At 38.0% G+C, this 22,777-nt stretch overlaps 1 protein-coding gene across 1 annotated transcript in view; it reads left to right on the forward strand.

Annotated features, from left to right (window-relative positions):
* The window catches only part of DNAH11 (dynein axonemal heavy chain 11), an 851,888-nt gene that overhangs the window by 813,374 nt on the left and 15,737 nt on the right, over nt 1–22,777 (forward strand). The window contains 1 exon segment of the mRNA XM_053715724.1: nt 9,848–10,090. Within this exon segment, the coding sequence (XP_053571699.1) occupies nt 9,848–10,090 (243 nt within the window).

The following is a 22,777-nucleotide window of genomic DNA, read 5'->3' on the forward strand; positions in this document are numbered from 1 at the left end:
TCTTCTATGGTACGACGAGTCCATGGCCCGCCCTGTCATTTTAAGATAGATTTTATTTTTTGATTTTAAACTTCAGTCACCTCTGCACCTTTTAGTTTCTCCTTTTTCTTCCTGTACCTTCGGTCGAATGACTGAGGGGTGGAGCTAAGGGAGGAGCTATATAGACAGCTCTGTTGTGGTGCTCTTTGCCACTTCCTGTTAGCAGGAGGATAATATCCCACAAGTAAAGTATGAATCCGTGGACTCGTCGTACCATAGAAGAAATCAATTTATCAGGCAAGCATAAATTTCCTTTTTTTTTTTTTTTAAATAAAATAAAAAAGCAGGCTTTCAAAAATCATGAAAACAGCGAGCAATAGAGGGAGAGGGGTAAAATAACTAAATGTTGGCACCAAGAATGACGCATTACGCAAAAGGAAGTAAAAAAAAGTTTCACGCAAAACCAACACCAGTAAATGACACAACTCGTGTCATAACAAACGCAACTTCGCGCAAAAACAACTAGCGACAACAAAGACACAGGAAATGACAAAATTTGCGCCAAAAAAATTTGCGCCAAGTATGACGCAATAAATAACAGCATTTTGCGTCCTTGCGAGCCTAGATTTGCCCGCGAAAAAAAATAATTGAAAAACAAGTTGAATTAGAAAATGACTAAAAACCCCAGGTAAGAAAAAAAGTTTAAATAAACTTTCCCAAACATGATTCCTATACTGAAACTGTTAAGACTGCAAAAGGGAAATAAACATAGACCTGACTCATGGCAAATATAAGTAAAATACATATATTTAAAATTTTTTATTAATATATAAAGCACCAAACCATAGCTGAGATTGTCTTAAACAATAATACATACTTACCGAAAGACACCCATCCACATATAGAAGATAGCCAAACCAGTATTGAAAACTATCCGCAGAGGCAATAGTATATAAGAGTATATCGTCGATCTGAAAAGGGAGGTAGGAGATGAATCCCTACGACCGATAACAGAGAACCCTTGAAAAGATTTCCCACAAGGGAAACCATACAAAGAATAGGCAATACTCTCTTCACATCCCTCTGACAAACACTGCACTCTGAGAGGAATTGGGCTTCAGAATTCTTAGAAGCGCTTATCATAGAAGAAATCATAAAAATCAAGCACAAACTTACTTCACCACCTCCATAGGAGGCAACGTTTGTAAAAACTGAGCTGTGGGTGTGGTGGGAGGTGTATTTATAGGCATTTTGAGGTTTGGGAAACTTTGCCCCCTCCTGGTAGGAATGTATATCCCACACGTCACTAGCTCATGGACTCTTGCAAATTACATGAAAGAAAAACAAGTTCTTCTTACCTTTTGTTGCATTGCTGCTAGCGGACTGGTTTCATTTGCACTTTGTGTCTCTTAAAGGGAAATTTTGTTTTCAGTACTAACTTTATAGTTGTATTTTTTTTGTTTACTAATTTTATTACTTTGATCAAAACAAATTATATAAAACACTGTGCTCTAATGTTTAAATAGTATAGAATATTGTCCCAAAAATGGAAGGAAATTTTAAAAAAAAAGTCATTTATTAGCAATCCTGTACTTAGAAACAATACAACGGATAAAGACAAAAAATCCTATGAAATATATAGAGGTTCATTCTAAATCCAAATTTTACCCTGCAAACTTAAAGACAGGTCCTATGGAAACTTTTGTTGAATCAGCTCAAAAAGAACTATAACATGAATTTGACAATGAATGACTACAGGAGTGATGCATTTGATACAAAAAGGACTGTTTGTATTGTTCAAGCATTCTGTTTAAGTGGTCTGGCAAACCGGCTCCATCATCGGCGCAACCGCTCATTGTACAGGAGCGTTTTATTTTCTGTAGAGCTGTTACTTGTTCAGACTTGCCTTGCCTGTTTGATATGTTTGTCCTCTATCATGTTTTTATGTAATAAGTACGAATTTGAATTGAAGATTCCGTGGCAGACTTTCTAAGGTTGTATCCTTATATGCCTATAGCACTGTTCCACGTGAGTACGGTCCATCAGACATCTGGGTCACATCATACAAGTTTTTGCAATACTTCACTATAAATACCTTTTCTATTTTCCTTCAAGGTGAACTGCTTAATACAGGACTACAATCCATTTGGGGACTTTATCCTTTATTACATTAGATCACAGTGTTTTATATATCATTTGTTTTGGTTGTATTAATATATGTTATTTTGTGATATTGCTTGTATTGTAAGTTTATTACTTACCTTTAAAGGAATAGTCTAGTCAAAATTAAACTTTCATGATTCAGATAGAGCATGCAATTTTAAAGGGACACTGAACCCAATTTTTTTTTCCATTCATGATTCAGATAGAGCATGCAATTTTAAGCAACTTTCTAATTTACTCCTATTATCAATTTTTCTTTGTTCTCTTGGCATCTTTATTTGAAAAAGCAGGAATGTAAGCTTACAATTTTTGGTTCAGAACCCTGTATAGCGCTTGCTGATTGGTGGTTACATTTAGCCACCAATCAGCAAGCTGTACCCAGGTGCTGAACCAAATATAAACTGGCTTGTAAACTTTACATTCCTGCTTTCTTAAATTAACATACCAAGAGAACGAAGAAAAATCGATAACAGGAGATAATTAGAACGTTGCTTAAAATTGCATGCTCTTTCTGAATCATGAAAGAAAAAAATTGGGTTCAGTATCCCTTTAAGCAACTTTCTAATTTACACCTATTATCAATTTTTCTTTGTTCTCTTTGTATCTTTATTTGAATGTAAGCTTAGGAGCCGGCCCATTTTTGGTTCAGCACCTGGATAGCGCTTGCCTATTGGTGGCTACATTTAGACACCAAATCAGAAAGCACTACCCAGGTGCTGAACCAAAAATGGGCTGGCTCCTATGCTTACATTACTGCTTTTTTAAATAAAGATACCAATGGAACGAAGAAAAATTGATAGTAGGAGTAAATTAGAAAGTTGCTTAAAATTGCTTGCTCAGTCTGAATCAAGTTTAATTTTGACTAGACTTTTCCTTTAAAGGAACATAATACTCATATGCTAAATCACTTGAAACTGATGCAGTATAACTGTAAAAAGCTGACAGGAAAATATCACCTGAGCGTCTCTTTGTAAAAAAGGAAGATATTCTACCTCACAATCTCCTCAGCTCAGCAGAGTAAGTTCTGTGTAAAAAGTTATACTCGGCTGCTGCCCAGCTGCAGGTAAAAAATAAAATAAAATGAAGAAATGAACAGCAGCCAATCAGCATCAACAGTGCTGAGGTCATGAACTCTTTTACTGTGATCTCATGAGATTTGACTTTACTCTCATGAGATTTTATTGTAAACTTCATTACACTGAATAGGGAAATAAGATGAGTGTGCACGAAAGCTCGCTCCTTCCGTTGTCCCGGGACAGGCATACTGATTTGTTGCTTAGAAGTCCTTTACAATGGGATGTGGCTACTGAAGAACTTTTGAGGTAAAATATCTTTCTTTTTTACATAGAGATGTTCAGGTGATATTTTCTAGTCATCTTTTTATTGCTATGCTGCATCACTTTCAAGTGTTTAAACATTTGGGTATCATAGCCCTTTAAGTACATTTTTTAGTTGTACCAAAAATGCAGTGCACAAACATTAGATGTATACATAAAAGAATACGTTTTTAAAAAATACATAGAATGACAAAACGAAAGCTAATACAGCTTTAAAATGGCAAAAATCTGCACTGTAGCTTAAAACTACAATTTCTCTTGTAAGATGTATCCAGTCCACGGATCATCCATTACTTGTGGGATATTCTCATTCCCAACAGGAAGTTGCAAGAGGACACCCACAGCAGAGCTGTAATATAGCTCCTCTCCTAACTGTCATACCCAGTCATTCTCTTGCAACTCTCAACAAGCTAGGATGTTGTAGGAGAGAGTGGTTAAATATAGTTAGTTTATTTTCTTCAATCAAAAGTTTGTTATTTTTAAATAGTACCGGAGTTGTGCTATTTTATCTCAGGCAGTAAATAGAAGAAGAATCTGCCTGAGGTTTCTATGATCTTAGCAGGTTGTAACTAAGATCCATTGCTATTCTCACATATGTCTGAGGGGATTACACAGATGAGGTAATTTCAGCGAGAGAATGGCGTGCAGTTTATTCTGCTATCAGGTATGTGCAGTTATAATTTTTTCTAGAGATGGAAAACACTAGAAAATGCTGCTGATGCCGGATTAATGTAAGTTAAGCCTGAATACAGTGATTTAATAACGACTGGTATCATGCTTACTCCCAGGGGTAATACCCTTATGATATTGCAATATAAACGTTTGCTGGCATGTTTAATCGTTTTTATATATGCATTGGTGATAAAACTTTATTGGGGCCTAGTTTTTTCCACATGGCTGGCTTAAATTTTGACTAGAAACAGTTTTACTGAAGCTTTCCACTGTTATAGTATAAAAGTTACAGTTGATGCAGTTAAAATTACAAACTGTGACATCCAGCTTCCCTCAGGAGTCCCCTGTATGCTATAGGACATCTCTAAAGGGCTCAAAGGCTTTCCAAAGTCGTTTATTGGGGAAGGTAGGACCACAGCTTGCTGTGGCAGTTGGTTGTGACTGTAAAAAAAAAAAAAAGTCTATTTCGTTTTTTGAACTAAGGGGTTAATCATCCATTTGCAAGTGGATGCAATGCGCTGCTAGTCTATTACATACACTGTAAAAATTTCGTTTGATTTACTGCATTTTTTCACTGTTTTTCAAATTCTGACAAAATTTGTTTCTCTTAAAGGCACAGTACCGTTTTTTATATTTGCTTGTTAACTTGATTTAAAGTGTTTTCCAAGCTTGCTAGTCTCATTGCTAGTCTGTATAAACATGTCTGACATAGAAGAAACTCCTTGTTCATTATGTTTAAAAGCCATGGTGGAACCCCCTCTTAGAATGTGTACCAAATGTACTGATTTCATTTTATGCAATAAAGATCATATTCTGTTTTTAAAAAAATTATCACCAGAGGAATCTGACGAGGGGAAAGTTATGCCTACTAACTCTCCCCACGTGTCAGACCCTTTGACTACCGCCCAAGGGACTCACGCTCAAATGGCGCCAAGTACATCTAGGGCGCCCATAGCGTTTACTTTACAAGACATGGCGGCAGTCATGGATAATACACTGTCAGCGGTATTAGCCAGACTACCTGAACTTAGAGGTTAGCGAGATAGCTCTGGGGTGAGACAAAATGCAGAGCATACTGACGCTTTAAGAACCATGTCTGATACTGCCTCACAATATGCAGAAGCTGAGGAAGGAGAGCTTCAGTCAGTGGGTGATGTTAATGACTCAGGAAAGATACCTGATTCTAATATTTCTACATTTAAATTTAAGCTTGAACACCTCCGCGTGTTACTTAGGGAGGTTTTAGCTGCTCTGAATGACTGTGATACCGTTGCAGTGCCAGAGAAATTTTGTAGACTGGATAAATGCTTTGCAGTGCCGGTGTGTACTGATGTTTTTCCAATACCTAAAAGGTTTACAGAAATTATTAATAAGGAATGGGATAGACCAGGTGTGCCGTTCTCTTCCCCTCCTATTTTTAGAAAAATGTTTTCCAATAGACGCCACCACACGGGACTTATGGCAGACAGTCCCTAAGGTGGAGGGAGCAGTTTCTACTCTAGCAAAGCGTACTACTATCCCTGTCGAGGACAGTTGTGCTTTTTTAGAGCCAATGGATAAAAAATTAGGTTACCTTAAGAAAATATTTATTCAACAAGGTTTTATCCTACAGACCATTGCATGCATTGCCCCTGTCACTGCTGCTGCGGCGTACTGGTTTGAGTCTCTGGAAGAGGCTTTACAGGTAGAGACTCCATTGGATGACATACTTGGCAAACTTAGAGCACTTAAGCTAGCCAATTATTTTATTTCTGATGCCATTGTTCATTTGAATAAACTAACGGCTAAGAATTCTGGTTTTGCTATACAGGCGCGCAGAGCGCTATGGCTTAAATCATGGTCAGCTGACGTGACTTTAAAATCTAAGCTACTTAACATTCCCTTCAAGGGGCAGACCCTATTCAGGCCTGGTTTGAAGGAGATTATTGCTGATATCACGGGAGGAAAAGGTTGTGCCCTTCCTCAGGACAGGTCCAAATCTAGGACCAAACAGTCTAATTTTCGTGCCTTTCGAAACTTCAAGGCAGGTGCGGCATCAACTTCCTCTAATAATAAACAAGAGGGAACTTTTGCTCAATCCAAGACGGTCTGGAGACCAAACCAGACCTGGAAAAAAGGTAAGCAGGTCAAAAAGCCTGCTGCTGCCTCTAAGACAGCATGAAGGAACGACCCCCTATCCGGTAACGGATCTAGTAGGGGGCAGACTTTCACTCTTCGCCCAGGCGTGGGCAAGAGATGTTCAGGATCCCTGGGCGTTGGAAATTATATCCCAGGGATATCTTCTGGACTTCAAAGCTTCCCCCCCAAAAGGGAGATTTCACCTTTCACAATTATCTGCAAACCAGATAAAGAGTGAGGCATTCTTACACTGTGTACGAGACCTCCTAGTTATGGGAGTGATCCATCCAGTTCCAAAGGAGGAACAGGAACAGGGTTTTTACTCAAATCTGTTTGTGGTTCCCAAAAAAGAGGGAACCTTCAGACCGATTTTGGATCTAAAGATCTTAAACAAATTCCTCAAAGTTCCGTCGTTCAAGATGGAAACTATTCGTACCATCCTACCACTGATCCAGGAGGGTCAATATATGACTACAGTGGATCTAAAGGATGCTTATCTTCACATTCCGATACACAAAGATCATCATCGGTTTCTCAGGTTTGCCTTTCAAGACAGGCATTACCAGTTGTAGCTTTTCCCTTTGGATTAGCTACAGCCCCAAGAATCTTTACAAAGGTTCTAGGGTCGCTTTTGGCGGTCCTAAGGCCGCGGGGCATAGCAGTAGCCCCTTATTTAGACGACATCCTGATACAGGCGTCAAACTTCCAAATTGCCAAGTCTCATACGGACGTAGTACTGGCATTTCTGAGGTCACATGGGTGGAAAGTGAATGAGGAAAAGTGTTCTCTATCCCCACTCACAAGAGTTTCCTTTCTAGGGACTCTGATAGATTCTGTAGAAATGAAAATTTACCTTGACGGAGTCCAGGTTATCAAAGCTTATTAATTCCTGTCGGGTTCTTCATTCCATTCCGCGCCCTTTGGTGGCTCAGTGTATGGAAGTAATCGGCTTAATGGTAGCGGCAATGGACATAGTGCCGTTTGCACGCTTACATCTCAGACCGCTGCAACTATGCAGGCTCAGTCAGTGGAGCGGGGATTACACAGATTTGGCCCCTCAACTGAATCTGGACCAAGAGACCAGGGATCCTCTTCCCTGGTGGCTATCTCGGGTCCATCTGTCCAAAGGTATGACCTTCGCAGGCCAGATTGGACTATTGTAACAACAAATGCCAGCCTTCTAGGTTGGGGTGCAGTCTGGAACTCCCTGAAGGCTCAGGGATCGTGGACTCAGGATCAGTCTCTCCTTCCAATAAATATTCTGGAACTAAGAGCGATATTCAAGGCTCTTCAGGTTTGGCCTCAGTTAGAAACTCTGAGGTACATCAGATTTCAGTCGGTCAACATCACGACTGTAGCTTACATCAACCATCGAGGGGGAACAAGAAGTTCCCTAGAGATGTTAGAAGTTTCAAAAATAATTCACTGGGCAGAGATTCACTCTTGCCACCTATCAGCTATCCATATCCCAGGTGGGAGGCGGATTTTCTAAGTCGTCAGACTTTTCATCCGGGAGAGTGGGAACTCCATCCGGAGCTATTTGTACAACTGATTCTCCGTTGGGGCAAACCAGAACTGGATCTCATGGCGTCTCGCCAGAACGCCAAGCTTCCGTGTTACGGATCCAGGTCCAGGGATCCCAAGGCGACACTGATAGATACTCTAGCAGCGCCCTGGTCTTTCAACCTGGCTTATGTGTTTCCACCGTTTTCTCTGCTCCCTCGACTGATTGCCAAGATCAAGCAGGAGAGAGCATCGGTGATTCTGATAGCACCTGCGTGGCCACGCAGGACCAGGTATGCAGATCTAGTGGACATGTCATCCTTTCCACCATGGTCTCTGCCTCTGAGACAGGACCTTCTACTTCAGGGTCCTTTCAACCATCCAAATCTAATTTCTCTGAGGCTGACTGCCTGGAGATTGAATGCTTGATTTTATCAAAGCGTGGCTTCTCCGAGTCAGTTATTGATACCTAAAAACAGGCACGAAAGCCTGTCACCAGGAAAATTTACCATAAGGTATGGCGTAGATATCTTTATTGGCGTGAATCCAAGGGTTACTCATGGAGTAAGGTCAGGATTCCTAGGATTTTATCTTTTCTCCAAGAAGGTTTGGAAAAAGGATTGTCAGCTAGTTTCTTAAAGGGACAGATTTTTGCTCTGTCTATTCTTTTACACTAGCGTCTGGCAGATGTTCCAGACATTCAGGCATTTTGTCAGGCTTTAGTTTGAATCAAGCCTGTGTTTAAACCTGTTGCTCCACCATGGAGCTTAAACTTGGTTCTTAAGATTCTTCAAGGAGTTCCGTTTGAACCTCTTCATTCCATAGATATCAAACTTTTATCTTGGAAAGTTCTTTTTTTTTTTTTTTGGTAGCTATTTCCTCGGCTCGTAGAGTCTCTGAGCTATCTGCCTTACAATGTGATTCTCCTTATCTGATTTTTCATACGGATAAGGTAGTCCTGTGTACCAAACCTGGGTTCTTACCTAAGGTGGTATCTAACAAGAATATCAATCAAGAGATTGTGGTTCCATCCTTGTGTTACACAATCTGGACGTGGTCTGTGCTTTAAAGTTTTACTTACAAGCTACTAAAGATTTTCGTCAAACATCTGCTTTGTTTGTTGTCTACTCTGGACAGAGGAGAGGTCAAAAGGCTTTGGCAACCTCTTTTTCTTTTTGGCTAAGAAGCTTAATCCGCTTAGCCTATGAGACTGCTGGACAGCAGCCTCCTGAAAGGATTACAGCTCATTCCACTAGAGCTGTGGCTTCCACTTGGGCCTTTAAAAATGAGGCTTCTGTTGAACAGATTTGCAAGGCGGCGACTTGGTCTTCGCTTCATACTTTTTCAAAATTTTACAAATTTGATACTTTTGCTTCTTCGGAGGCTATATTTGGGAGAGAGGTTTTACAGGCAGTGGTTCCTTCCATTTAAGTTCCTGCCTTGTCCCTCCCTTCATCCGTGTACTTTAGCTTTGGTATTGGTATCCCACAAGTAATGGATGATCCGTGGACTGGATACACCTTACAAGAGAAAACACAATTTATGCTTACGTGATAAATTTATTTCTCTTGTGGTGTATCCAGTCCACGGCCCGCCCTGTCATTTTAAGGCAGGTAATTTTTAAATTTAAACTTCAGTAACCACTACACCCTATGGTTCCTCCTTTCTCGGCTTGTTTTCGGTCGAATGACTGGCTATGACAGTTAGGGGAGGAGCTATATTACAGCTCTGCTGTGGGTGTCCTCTTGCAACTTCCTGTTGGGAATGAGAATATCCCACAAGTAATGGATGATCCGTGGACTGGATACACCACAAGAGAAATAAATTTAATCAGGTAAGCATAAATTGTGTTTTTAGTTAAAATAAAAATGGCTAACCAAATTAGTTTGAAACAAATGCGACCATAAACGAAAATTAAATAAAACAAACATTTTACTCTTGCGCATCTCTGTTTCTTAGAGCAAAAAAACCCCAGCAATTTTTTTGTTTTTATTATTAGGTATTAGAATAATTTATCATCTTATATAAATACCTATAATGGGAAATTAACCTATTTTCTGATTGATTTTGTAAAGCTTGATGGTGAATTGGCACTAGCTCCTGGTTTTCTTGTTCCACCCAATTTGGATTACAGCGGCTACCATGACTATATTGATGAGATGCTTCCTGCGGAAAATCCTGTGCTCTATGGACTTCATCCAAATGCGGAAATAGAGTTTTTAACAGTCACTTCCGATAACCTTTTCAAGACCATCCTTGAAATGCAGCCTAAAAACACATTCATTGGGGAGCGTTCAGGAATTTCTTCTGAAGAGAAGGTATGCCCTCATTTATCACTCATTCTATTTTTCTTATGTTACAATATGCTGTGTGTTGCATTTTAAATATTGAAAAAAAAATTCTAGCTTCTTCTTGGCTAACTCATGATAATCATTTGATCTAGTTCTGTCTCTGGTATCTTTAGAAATAATTGCTTTAAAAAAAAAAATTGTTATTAAGGTCCAGATTACAAGTGGAGCTCTATTTAGCTCTCTCAATGAAGTGCTAACACTGCTTGAAGTTTACTTTTAACTTGTAATACTCTCATGTCAAAAGTGTTTTGCAACTCGTCTAACACTTAAAGCTTGTGTGCTAACCCGACACCATATTAAACATGCAGCGCTATACTTGACATTAGCTATTATTATTTCAAAATCCAATGTTCTTCACATACAGGACATTGTTCTTTGTATTTTAAATATATATTCCTATATATACATTTACCTGTGTTTGTATATGAGTATATACAGGGAGTGCAGAATTATTAGGCAAGTTGTATTTTTGAGGATTAATTTTATTATTGAACAACAACCATGTTCTCAATGAACCCAAAAAAACTCATTAATATCAAAGCTGAATAGTTTTGGAAGTAGTTTTTAGTTTGTTTTTAGTTATAGCTATTTTAGGGGGATATCTGTGTGTGCAGGTGACTATTACTGTGCATAATTATTAGGCAACTTAACAAAAAACAAATATATACCCATTTCAATTATTTATTTTTACCAGTGAAACCAATATAACATCTCAACATTCACAAATATACATTTCTGACATTCAAAAACAAAACAAAAACAAATCAGTGACCAATATAGCCACCTTTCTTTGCAAGGACACTCAAAAGCCTGCCATCCATGGATTCTGTCAGTGTTTTGATCTGTTCACCATCAACATTGCGTGCAGCAGCAACCACAGCCTCCCAGACACTGTTCAGAGAGGTGTACTGTTTTCCCTCCTTGTAAATCTCACATTTGATGATGGACCACAGGTTCTCAATGGGGTTCAGATCAGGTGAACAAGGAGGCCATGTCATTAGATTTTCTTCTTTTATACCCTTTTTGCCAGCCACGCTGTGGAGTACTTGGACGCGTGTGATGGAGCATTGTCCTGCATGAAAATCATGTTTTTCTTGAAGGATGCAGACTTCTTCCTGTACCACTGCTTGAAGAAGGTGTATTCCAGAAACTGGCAGTAGGACTGGGAGTTGAGCTTGACTCCATCCTCAACCCAAAAAGGCCCCACAAGCTCATCTTTGATGATACCAGCCCAAACCAGTACTCCACCTCCACCTTGCTGGCGTCTGAGTCGGACTGGAGCTCTCTGCCCTTTACCAATCCAGCCACGGGCCCATCCATCTGGCCCATCAAGACTCACTCTCATTTCATCAGTCCATAAAACCTTAGAAAAATCAGTCTTGAGATATTTCTTGGCCCAGTCTTGACGTTTCAGCTTGTGTGTCTTGTTCAGTGGTGGTCATCTTTCAGCCTTTCTTACCTTGGCCATGTCTCTGAGTATTGCACACCTTGTGCTTTTGGGCACTCCAGTGATGTTGCAGCTCTGAAATATGGCCAAACTGGTGGCAAGTGGCATCTTGGCAGCTGCACGCTTGACTTTTCTCAGTTCATGGGCAGTTATTTTGCGCCTTGGTTTTTCCACACGCTTCTTGCGACCCTGTTGACTATTTTGAATGAAACGCTTGATTGTTCGATGATCACGCTTCAGAAGCTTTGCAATTTTAAGAGTGCTGCATCCCTCTGCAAGATATCTCACTATTTTTGACTTTTCTGAGCCTGTCAAGTCCTTCTTTTGACCCATTTTGCCAAAGGAAAGGAAGTTGCCTAATAATTATGCACACCTGATATAGGGTGTTGATGTCATTAGACCACACCCCTTCTCATTACAGAGATGCACATCACCTAATATGCTTAATTGGTAGTAGGCTTTCGAGCCTATACAGCTTGGAGTAAGACAACATGCATAAAGAGGATGATGTGGTCAAAATACTCATTTGCCTAATAATTCTGCACGCAGTATATATATATATATATATTTATTCACATAGATATATACGTATATATGTTTCACATTAACATTATCCGATAAATAAAAATTTCTATGTGAAAAACATTGGAATGTAAAATATGCGTAACATGCTTCGGGTTTCACATTGTAGGTCAAACTCTGTGTCGGGTTTGCAGACATGAAGAATTAGTTATCTTAAGGTGCATTATGTAATTATTACATATAAAATATTTAAAAATATTTATTTATTATTGATACTGTAAAAAATACTTATATATTCAGATGACTTTTTATAATATTTTTCAATATTTTATATTTAATAAATACATAATGTAACTCATGTCGCACATGAAGAATTGGTGTACTCCGGTTGCGTTTTGTGCAAATAAAAGCTACAGGATTACACTAATTCTGCCTTGATTTGTTTATCTTGAGATATATATATACTATGATATAGTGCAGAAGTCAGTCTCTCTGCAGCTCATTATTGTTTGATCCACTGACTGGGGCAGCACTGAGATCGCAGCAAGCACACTTGTTACTTACATATAGAGCTTTGTAAATTAACCTTGTATCTTTTTTGCTTCAAGATTCAAATTCATGTAAATAGATCATAAATGTTTTATTTTGTAATAGAATACATGTGATGCAAATATTATTATAAAACGTTTTATGTTATTATAAAACGAAGAAGTATTGACATGGGCTAGATTACAAGTGGAGCGGTATTTAATGCTCCTGTTTGAGCATTAACTGTGCTAAAATTAAGGATTTTGCCTGCAGCGGGTTGTGTTGGTATTATGAGTTGAAAGGAAACTGTTTTCGCTTGCACGCAGCCCTGTGTGTAAAATAATGAACTTACAAAATTGCGTGTGCCTATTCCCCCATAGAAGTCAATGAAGCAAAAAAGAGGACAAAAACCTAACACCCTATCGCACGCACACCCGATCGCATTTTCTCATGTGTGCTACCTGGCATGAATATTTCACATTCCAATATTTTTCATGTAGCAGAATTTGTTCTATTTATTCATAAATACATATTTCTACAAATATTTGATGGTATTTTGGTACAATATATATATTTACCTATGTATATAGATGATTTTATAGGAATATCTATTTAAAAATACATAAAACATATTCCCCTATGTGCAGAACCTTGGAATGTGAAATATGTACAGTAAATACACAGTATAACACTTTATTAAAAAACTAAATGTGTTCTTACCTGATAAATGTCTTTCTTTCTTGGTGGTGATAGTCCACTAAGGAAAAATGGGTGGGAGAGAAGAAAAGGCAGGCACCTATTTAAGGAACCATTGCCTGAAGGACCTTCCTTCCAAATACTGCCTCCATGGGGAGACAAACTCCCCAAAAACTATAAAGAATTCTGAAAGTGTTGCAAACAGTATTAAGCACAGAAAGTGTCTTGCGAGTCTATAGCACCGAAAAATGTAGCCTAAAATAAAAAGATTTTAACAGAAAATACTTTAGGCAGGAAATAAAGTTCACAAAAACGCATTGTGTTGATAAACACCTAGATGCCAAAGAGCATAGGAAAACACAAAATATTCTTAGCTGAACAAAAGTACTAACAAAAAAAACTTTCAAAACAGAGAAAGAATAACCGTTCCAAGGACAAAAACACTGAAAGTCACTTAGAAAAGGAATCAATTCCATGAAAAAGAGAAAAAGAGGGATGCAGGTGCGCTATCATTCATCCTGCAGATCACTTGACCTCTACCCAGATCAGAGTAGAGTGCAGATACAAGACATAAAAAACAAATCAAAGATAGATCTCAAAGCTTTTTTGATACATGGACCCCTTGTCCCGAGATCAAGTCTGAGCACTCCAATAAACTGCTACCCAGATGACAATCCTGGGAAAGTCTGATAAATTATCCCTTTATGGCTTTTATCAGTGTAATGTTTAAAGCCTATGCGTAAACTTTTTGTCTGCCCATTACTTGGAGAGTGCAAAGTCTTCACAAGTTGCTAGCAGGTTAAATTTGGTTCATATATAATATTTGTCATGGTAGACACTGCAGATATTGTCCATAGACTGACTCTGTAAGACTGATGTGACAATGTGTCCTTTGCCTATGTGTTTACTGCAAATGTAAAAGTCCATTACATACAGGAACTGTGTTATGCAGATACTATCACTAAGTCTGTAACTCAAAAATAGACACAAGAAATGGAAACGCTCACTCACCAGTCTGTGCTCATATATTACTGCAAGTGAAGTTTGTGGTTATCTGCTCCTTGCAGGTAAGAAGCTTCTGTCCTTGTAGATCGTGCAGCAAGCTGTTGTGCTGTAAGCGTGAATTGTCAGCTGGTTGTGGACATAGCCCTATGAAAAGCCGCTCAAAAAATAGGAGCATCAAACATAGACTCACCAAAGTGAAATAAATGCAGCTGTTAATAGACCAAAATTAATCCGGTAAAAAGTAGCATTTATTCAGTAATGCAGATAAAACAACTTTTCCAAAAAGTCAAATATATAGCAGTATCACAGCCAGTGAATCAGCCCACAATATATCATTACATCCAACATGTTTTGTGTCGTTACAGCACTTAGTCAGGGATGATATATATATATATATATATATATATATATATATATATATATATATATATATATATATATATATATATATATATATATATATATCCTCAGCGGGTCCCTCGTCACTAACTTTCCCTAAGGAGGGAGTAAGAATTCTGAAGTGGATTAAAAGTTGAAGAAAGTGTGAACCTCACCAGACATTAGGGACATAACTTCAGAATAATGGACTATAACAAATTTATAAAAGTTGGGGGAGCGGCGTAAACGGCCGACCAAGATGGGCTCATAAAACAAACTGGACGAACGATACCTTAAAGTATGCTAAAACAGCTTTAAACATCGGCTTTACTTAGTAGACTGGCGGACAACGGTGCCGAGGCTCCAGCAGTATACTTTGACAGCTTCAAAAGCATCCGATGAAAGACGACAGCCACTCAAAGTTTTGAGGCCTATACTGCAAAGGGTGCTACGTCGCACCTACCTGCTCCAGCACTAGTGGCGATCTAACAATATCGAGACTGGAGTAGCTGAGGACCTGCTTATAAGCTTATTTGGTTGGAAAGAGAAATGGAGATCTCCAAGAATGCAGCTGCCGACATGAAAAGTAAGCCACGCAGTTAAAAAAAATATACAGATGAAGACCGCAAAACTAAAGAGCTAAGCCCCATAGCAAACATAATCTACATGCTGACTGATTTAATAAAGGCTTAAATAATATCACTCTGTATAAACAGTTTATTGAAATTGGGCACATAGCAGGAAGCAGCAAAATACAAAAAGTGCACTTTTATTTCTTGATAATCTGGATACCTTTCACTGATAACACTCCACTAAGCAATATATTACAGACAAAGGCCTAACATAACATATATACCAAAGATTGCATGTGCATCAGTTTGAGCCGGAAGTGACCAGTTTCTATATTTCATAGAACTTTCTTCTCTTACTGTATATAGCCCACGCAGCTATAATACCAATGTTAGAAAATGTCCCAAAGAAAATCTGTAAAGAATGACAAATCACAGAAGCAAACACAAAGTCTCCTGAAGAGAATTCATGCAATATGGAGGAAGCTTCTGGATTCTCATCTCCTGCTACTCCTAAACGAGAGATTGATAGCCCTATCACGTATAAAGCAATGGAGGGTCTTATTGAACAGGTCAAATCCTGTATAAAGGACAAATGCGCAGATTTAAAAAAGGACATTAATGAATTAGGGCATAGAGTCGATTATCTAGAAGAACATGAATATGCCATATCTCAAAATGTAACAGCTCTCTCTTCCAAACAACATCAAAACATAGTTGAATTGGAAGATAAATAGGACAATTTAGAAAACAGATCACGACGGAGTAACCTCAGGTTTAGAGGAATTCCCGAATCGGTACCAAGAAATGAGATTCAGAGCTATTTGCAGGCCTTCTTTGCCAAATTAACCAAAGATAATGCAGACGACATGCCTGAGATAGTTCTAGATAGAGCCCATCGCTCCCTACGCTCTAAACCGGCAGAAGATATGCCGCCCATAGACATAATTGTCCACTTCCAGCAAAGAGAATTGATCTAGAACTATGCCAGGAAACAACAAGCCATAATGTTCCAGGGCCATCATCTACAGGTGTTCCAGGACCTATCAGCAAGGACTCTTCAAAAATGCAGAGACTTTTATATCTTAACCACCCATCTATGCACGATAAATATCCCCTATAGATGGGGGTTCCCAACATCAGTGATCACTATGAAGAATTGGAAGAAAATGGAATATAATTAAATGTCTAATGTCGACAGCTTTTGTAAAAAGATGAACATTCCACCTCCGGTGTCCAGGTGTCCCTGGACTGAAATGTCTACTAAACAGAACAAAAGAGGACAAGCTAATGCCGGTGAATATGACAAGGAACCATCATGAGACTGAGCTGAGTATCTGACTTTTCTCTCTTTAAATTTTCCTAACAATCCACTGTTATTGTGGTAGGTTAGATGTCAATGGACATCTTATTCAGCCTACTTACTAAATAGGATTCTGTTTAAGTTATTGAAAGTTTATATGTTTTAGTTGTGTTCTCATAAACCAGACTCGATCACAAGAACTATGCAACTGATTAACTCCTAACTGCTCCAAAACGGAGTTTGCATATCTCTTAGATGAAACACCCCTTTTGAACTGATTCAGAAACACGAAGATAAAGAAGGCAGAGTACGGATATTGGTAGGCCTCTATTACGGTAACCCAATTACACTAGCAAATATGTATGCCCCAAACAAACCAACCCCCCTCTTCTTCAAATCACTCACTAATGTTTTATTAGATATTTCCAAAGGCCCAATTATATTAGGAGGGGATTTCAATTTCCCAATGAATCCAGCGTTAGATACCTCTACCGGAAAATCATATCTTCGCAACAACCAATTGAAAAATAATTGTGCAATATTGCAGTCACTTACTTTATTTGAAACCTGGAGGACAGTACACACAACACAAAGAGACTACACTTTCTTTTCTCACCTGCAAAATTCCTATTCCAGAATGGATTACATTTGTTGTAATCAAACATTCTTAACAAACTTTATTCACTCCAAAATTTCCCATACAACCTGGTCAGTTCATAGCCTTGTGTGGACGACAGAGGCAAAATTTGTATTTGGGACTTAATTGGCCTAACATAGTTGTGCTTGAATACGGGATAATCCTACATCACAGGTGAATCAGATTTTTAAATGGAACATTTTTTCCCTTTGGTGCTAAGAATTTCTTTGTGTTGAATTTCAGATCATAGCATGGTCATAACTACCTTTTAATAGTCAACTAAAGCAAAAAATAAACTTAACTGGAGACTTAATGACACAATAGACGAAATAATAAAATATACTAAATAATTTTTCCATATTAATAGGCCCATATACACATCAATTACAAATAATTGGGAAATGCTACATACGAAGCATACTGATAAAGCATAATGCCAAACAACGAAAATTTAGATCTGTACAGTTCACCTCTTTAACACAAGAACTTAACATTCAGAAACAATTGCATAAGTTGGACCCAAGCTCCACTCAGAAACTTGCTAATTTGACAGTAGCCAGGGAAAACTTAAATAAATTCTAAACTAAAAATGCACATGCCCTCACTACCAAAACTAAATTTTTCGTAGAAAGCAATAAAACAGGCCGCCTATTAGCGAGATCCCTCAAAAAACAAACCTACAGCGCATTTATCAGATCTATCACACATACATCAGGCAAAACCCTCACTAAAAATAAGGAAATAGCAGATATATTTGTATCTTTCTATTCTAAATTATATAACCTAAACCCCATTATAACCCAAGATAAAAACATAATTTATGTAAGAACTTACCTGATAAATTAATTTCTTTCATATTGGCAAGAGTCCATGAGCTAGTAACGTATGGGATATACAATCCTACCAGGAGGGGCAAAGTTTCCCAAACCTCAAAATGCCTATAAATACACCCCTCGCCACACCCACAATTCAGTTTAATGAATAGCCAAGTAGTGGGGTGATAAAGAAATGAGTAAAACGCATCAACAAAGGAATTTAGAAATAATTGTGCTTTATACAAAAAAATCCTAACCACCATAAAAAGGGTGGCCCTCATGGACTCTTGCCAATATGAAAAAAATTAATTTATCAGGTAAGTTCTTACATAAATTATGTTTTCTTTCATGTAATTGGCAAGAGTCCATGAGCTAGTGACTTATGGGATAGCAATACCCAAGATGTGATCTCCACGCAAGAGTCACTAGAGAGGGAGGGATAAAATAAAAACAGCCATATTCTGCTGAAAAAAATTAATCCACAACCCAAAATATAAGTTTATTCTCATAAATGAAAAGAAAAACTTAAAACATAAGCAGAAGAATCAAACTGAAACAGCTGCCTGAAGAACCTTTCTGCCAAAAACAGCTTCTGAAGAAGCAAATACATAAAAACGGTAGAATTAAGTAAATGTATGCAAAGAAGACCAAGTTGCTGCTTTGCAAATCTGATCAACTGAAGCTTCATTCTTAAAAGCCCATGAAGTGGAGTCTGATCTAGTAGAATGATCTGTGATTCTCTGAGGCAGGGCTTGACCCGACTCCAAATAAGCTTGATGAATCAAAAGCTTTAACCACGAAGCCAAGAAAACAGCAGAAGCCTTCTGACCTTTCCTAGAACAAGAAAAGATAACAAATAGACTAGAAGTCTTCCTGAAATCTTTAGTAGCTTCAACATAATATTTCAAAGCTCTTACAACATCCAAAGAATGTAAGGGTCTCTCCAAAGAATTCTTAGGATTAGGACACAAGGAAGGGACAAAAATTTCTCTATTAATGTTAGAATTCACAACCTTAGGTAAGAATTTAAATGAAGTCTGCAAAACCGCCTTATCCTGATGAAAAATCAGAAAAGGAGATTCACAAGAAAGAGCAGATAATTCAGAAACTCTTCTAGCAGAAGAGATGGCCAAAAGGAACAACACTTTCCAAGAAAGTAGTTTAATGTCCAAAGAATGCATAGGCTCAAAAGGAGGAGCCTGTAAAGCCTTCAAAACCAAATTAAGACTCCAAGGAGGAGAGATTGATTTAATGACAGGCTTGATACGAACCAAAGCCTGCACAAAACAGTGAATATCAGAAAGTTTAGCAATATTTCTGTGAAATAAAACAGAAAGAGCAGAGATTTGTCCCTTCAAGGAACTTGCAGATAAACCCTTATCCAAACCATCCTGAAGAAACTGTAAAATTCTAGGAATTCTGAAAGAATGTCAAGAGAATTTATGAGAAGAACACCATGGAATATACGATGGTGATCTAACCACCAAGTCAGAGATAGTCGAACATTGGGATTTAAGGATATTAATTGTGATATCCTTGTATAATCCCTGCACCATTGGTTCAGCATACAAAGCTGAAGAGGTCTCATGTGAAAACGAGCAAAGGGGATAGTGTCCAATGCTGCAGTCATGAGACCTAAAACCTCCATGCACATAGCTACTTGTCTGTTAGATTTAGTGTCCATGACTCTGTCTCTATCTGGAAACCTAAAAAGGTGACCCTTGTCTGAGGAATCAAATAACTTTTTGGTAAATTGATCCTCTAACCATGTTTTCGAAGAAACAACACTAGTTGATTTGTGTGAGATTCTGCAGAACGTAAAGACTGAGCTAGTACCAAGATATTGTCCAAATAAGGAAACACCGTAATACCCTGCTCTCTCATTGCAGAGAGTAGGGCACCGAGAACCTTTGAAGAGATTCTTGGAGCTGTCGCTAGGCCAAAAGGAAGAGCGACAAATTGGTAATGCTTGGCTAGAAAAGAGAATCTCAGAAACTGATAATGATCTGGATGAATCGGAATATGAAGATATGCATCCTGCAAGTCTATTGTGGACATATAATGTCCTTGCTGACCAAAAGGCAGAATAGTCCTTATAGTCACCATTTTGAAAGATGGTACTCTTATATAACGATTCAAAATTTTCAGATCCAGAACTGGTCTGAATGAATTTTCTTTCTTTGGGACAATGAATAGATTTGAATAAAACCCCAGACCATGTTCCTGAAACAGAACTGGCATGATTACCCCTGAAAACTCCAGGTCTGAAACACACTTCAGGAAAGCCTGAGCCTTTACCGGATTTGCTGGGATGCGTGTGAGAAAATATCTTCTTACAGGAGGTCTTACTCTGAATCCTATTCGGTACCCCTGAGAGACAATACTCCATTGAATCCATTGATTTTGGACAGAATTTATACAAACATCCTTGAAAAATCTTAATCTGCCCCCTACCAACTGAGCTGGAATGAGGGCCGCACCTTTATGCAGACTTGGGGGCTGGCTTTGGTTTCTTAAATGGCTTGGATTTATTCCAATTTGAAGAAGGTTTCCAATTGGAAACAGATTCCTTGGGGGAAGGATTAGGTTTCTGTTCCTTATTTTGTCGAAAGGAACGAAAACGGTTAGAAGCTTTAGATTTACTCTTAGGTCTTTTATAATGAGGCAAAAAAACTCCCTTCCCTCCAGTGACAGTTGAAATAATCGAATCCAACTGAGAATCAAACAACTTATTACCTTGGAAAGAAAGAGATAGCAATCTGGACTTAGAAGTCATGTCAGCATTCCAGATTTAGGCCAACAAAGCTCTTCTAGCTAAAATAGCTAAAGACATAGATTTAACATCAATTTTGATATAAAAAATGGTTTTACAAATAAAATGATTAGCATGTTGAAGCAAGCGAACAATGCTAGACAAATCACAATCCAATTCTTGTTGCGCTAAATTTTCCAACCAAAAAGTTAATGCAGCTGCAACATCAGCCAAAGAAATTTGTAGTCCTAAGAAGATGACCTGAATACAAATAGTCTTTCCTTAGATAAGATTCAAGTTTCCTATCTAAAGGATCTTTAAAATAAGTACTATCTTCCATAGGAATAGTAGTACGTTTAGCTTTGTGGATCTTTTCCCAAAACTCAAATGTAACTGCTGGCAAAGGATACAATTTTTTAAACATTGAAGAAGGAATAAAAGAAGTACCAGGCCTATTCCATTCCTTAGAAATCATATCAGAAATAGCATCAAGAACTGGAAAAACCTCTGGAGTAACCACAGGAGGTTTATAAACAGAATTTAAGCGTTTACTAGTTTTAATATCAAGAGGACTAGTTTCTTCAATATCCAATGTAATCAACACTTCTTTTAACAAAGAATGAATATACTCCATTTTAAATAAGTGAGTAGATTTGTCAGTGTCAATATCTGAGGAAGGATCTTCTGAAACAGATAGATCCTCATCAGAGGAGGATAATTCAGTATGTTGTCGGTCATTTGAAATTTCATCAACTTTATGAGAAGTTTTAAAAGACCTTTTACGTTTATTAGAAGGCGGGATGGCAGACAAAGCCTTCTGAATAGAATCAGCAATAAATTCTTTTAAATTCACAGGTATATCTTGTACATTAGATGTTGAAGGAACAGCAACAGGCAATGTACTATTACTGATGGACACATTATCTGCACGTAAAAGTTTATCATGACAACTATTACAAACCACAGCTGGAGATATAATCTTCACAAGTTTACAACAAATGCACTTAGCTTTGGTAGAACTGTTATCAGGCAGCAGGGTTCCAACAGGGATTTCTGAGACAGGATCAGATTGAGACATTTTGCAAAATGCAAGCGAAAAAAACAACATATAAAGCAAAATTATCAATTTCCTTATATGGCAGTTTCAGGAATGGGAAAAAAATGCAAACAGCATAGCCCTCTGACATAGAAAAAAGGCAAGAGGCATATAGGAATGGGGTTTTAAATAATGAAATTATTTGGCGCCAAGTATGACCACAACGTAACTGAAATTTTTTTGGCGCTAACAGCATCCGGAAATTACACACTCGCGTCATTAACGATACAACCTTGTGCAAGGAAATGACGAATTTGCGTAATCGGACGTACTTTTGCACCAAAAAATTCTCGCGCCAAGAATGACGCAGTAAACTTTGGCATTTTGCTCCCTTGCGGGACCTAATTTTGCCCACGAAATTGAAAGAAAAAACAGTCAATTTGAAAAAAGACTAAACCCCAGGTAAGAAAAAAATATTTCCTAAATATGTTTTTCCCCAAATATGAAACTGACAGTCTGCAAAAGGAATACATAAACCTGACTCATGGCAAATATAAATACAATACATATATTTAGAACTTTAAATGAATGCATAAAGTGCCAAACCATAGATGAGGGTATCTTAAGTAATAAAAACATACTTACCGAAAGACACCCATCCACATATAGCAGATAGCCAAACCAGTACTGAAACGGTTATCAGAGGTAATGAAATATGAGAGTATATTGTCGATCTGAAAAGGGAGGTAGGAGATGAATCTCTGCGACCGATAACAGAGAACCTATGAAATAGATCTCCTGTGAGGAAAACCATTGCATTCAATAGGTGATACTCCCTTCACATCCCTCTGACATTCACTGTACTCTGAGAGGAACCGGGCTTCAAAATACTGAGAAGCGAATATCAACGTAGAAATCTTAGCACAAACTTACTTCACCACCTCCATAGGAGGCAAAGTTTGTAAA

The sequence above is a fragment of the Bombina bombina genome, chromosome 5 (assembly GCF_027579735.1).
Source record: "Bombina bombina isolate aBomBom1 chromosome 5, aBomBom1.pri, whole genome shotgun sequence".
Lineage (NCBI taxonomy): Eukaryota > Metazoa > Chordata > Amphibia > Anura > Bombinatoridae > Bombina > Bombina bombina.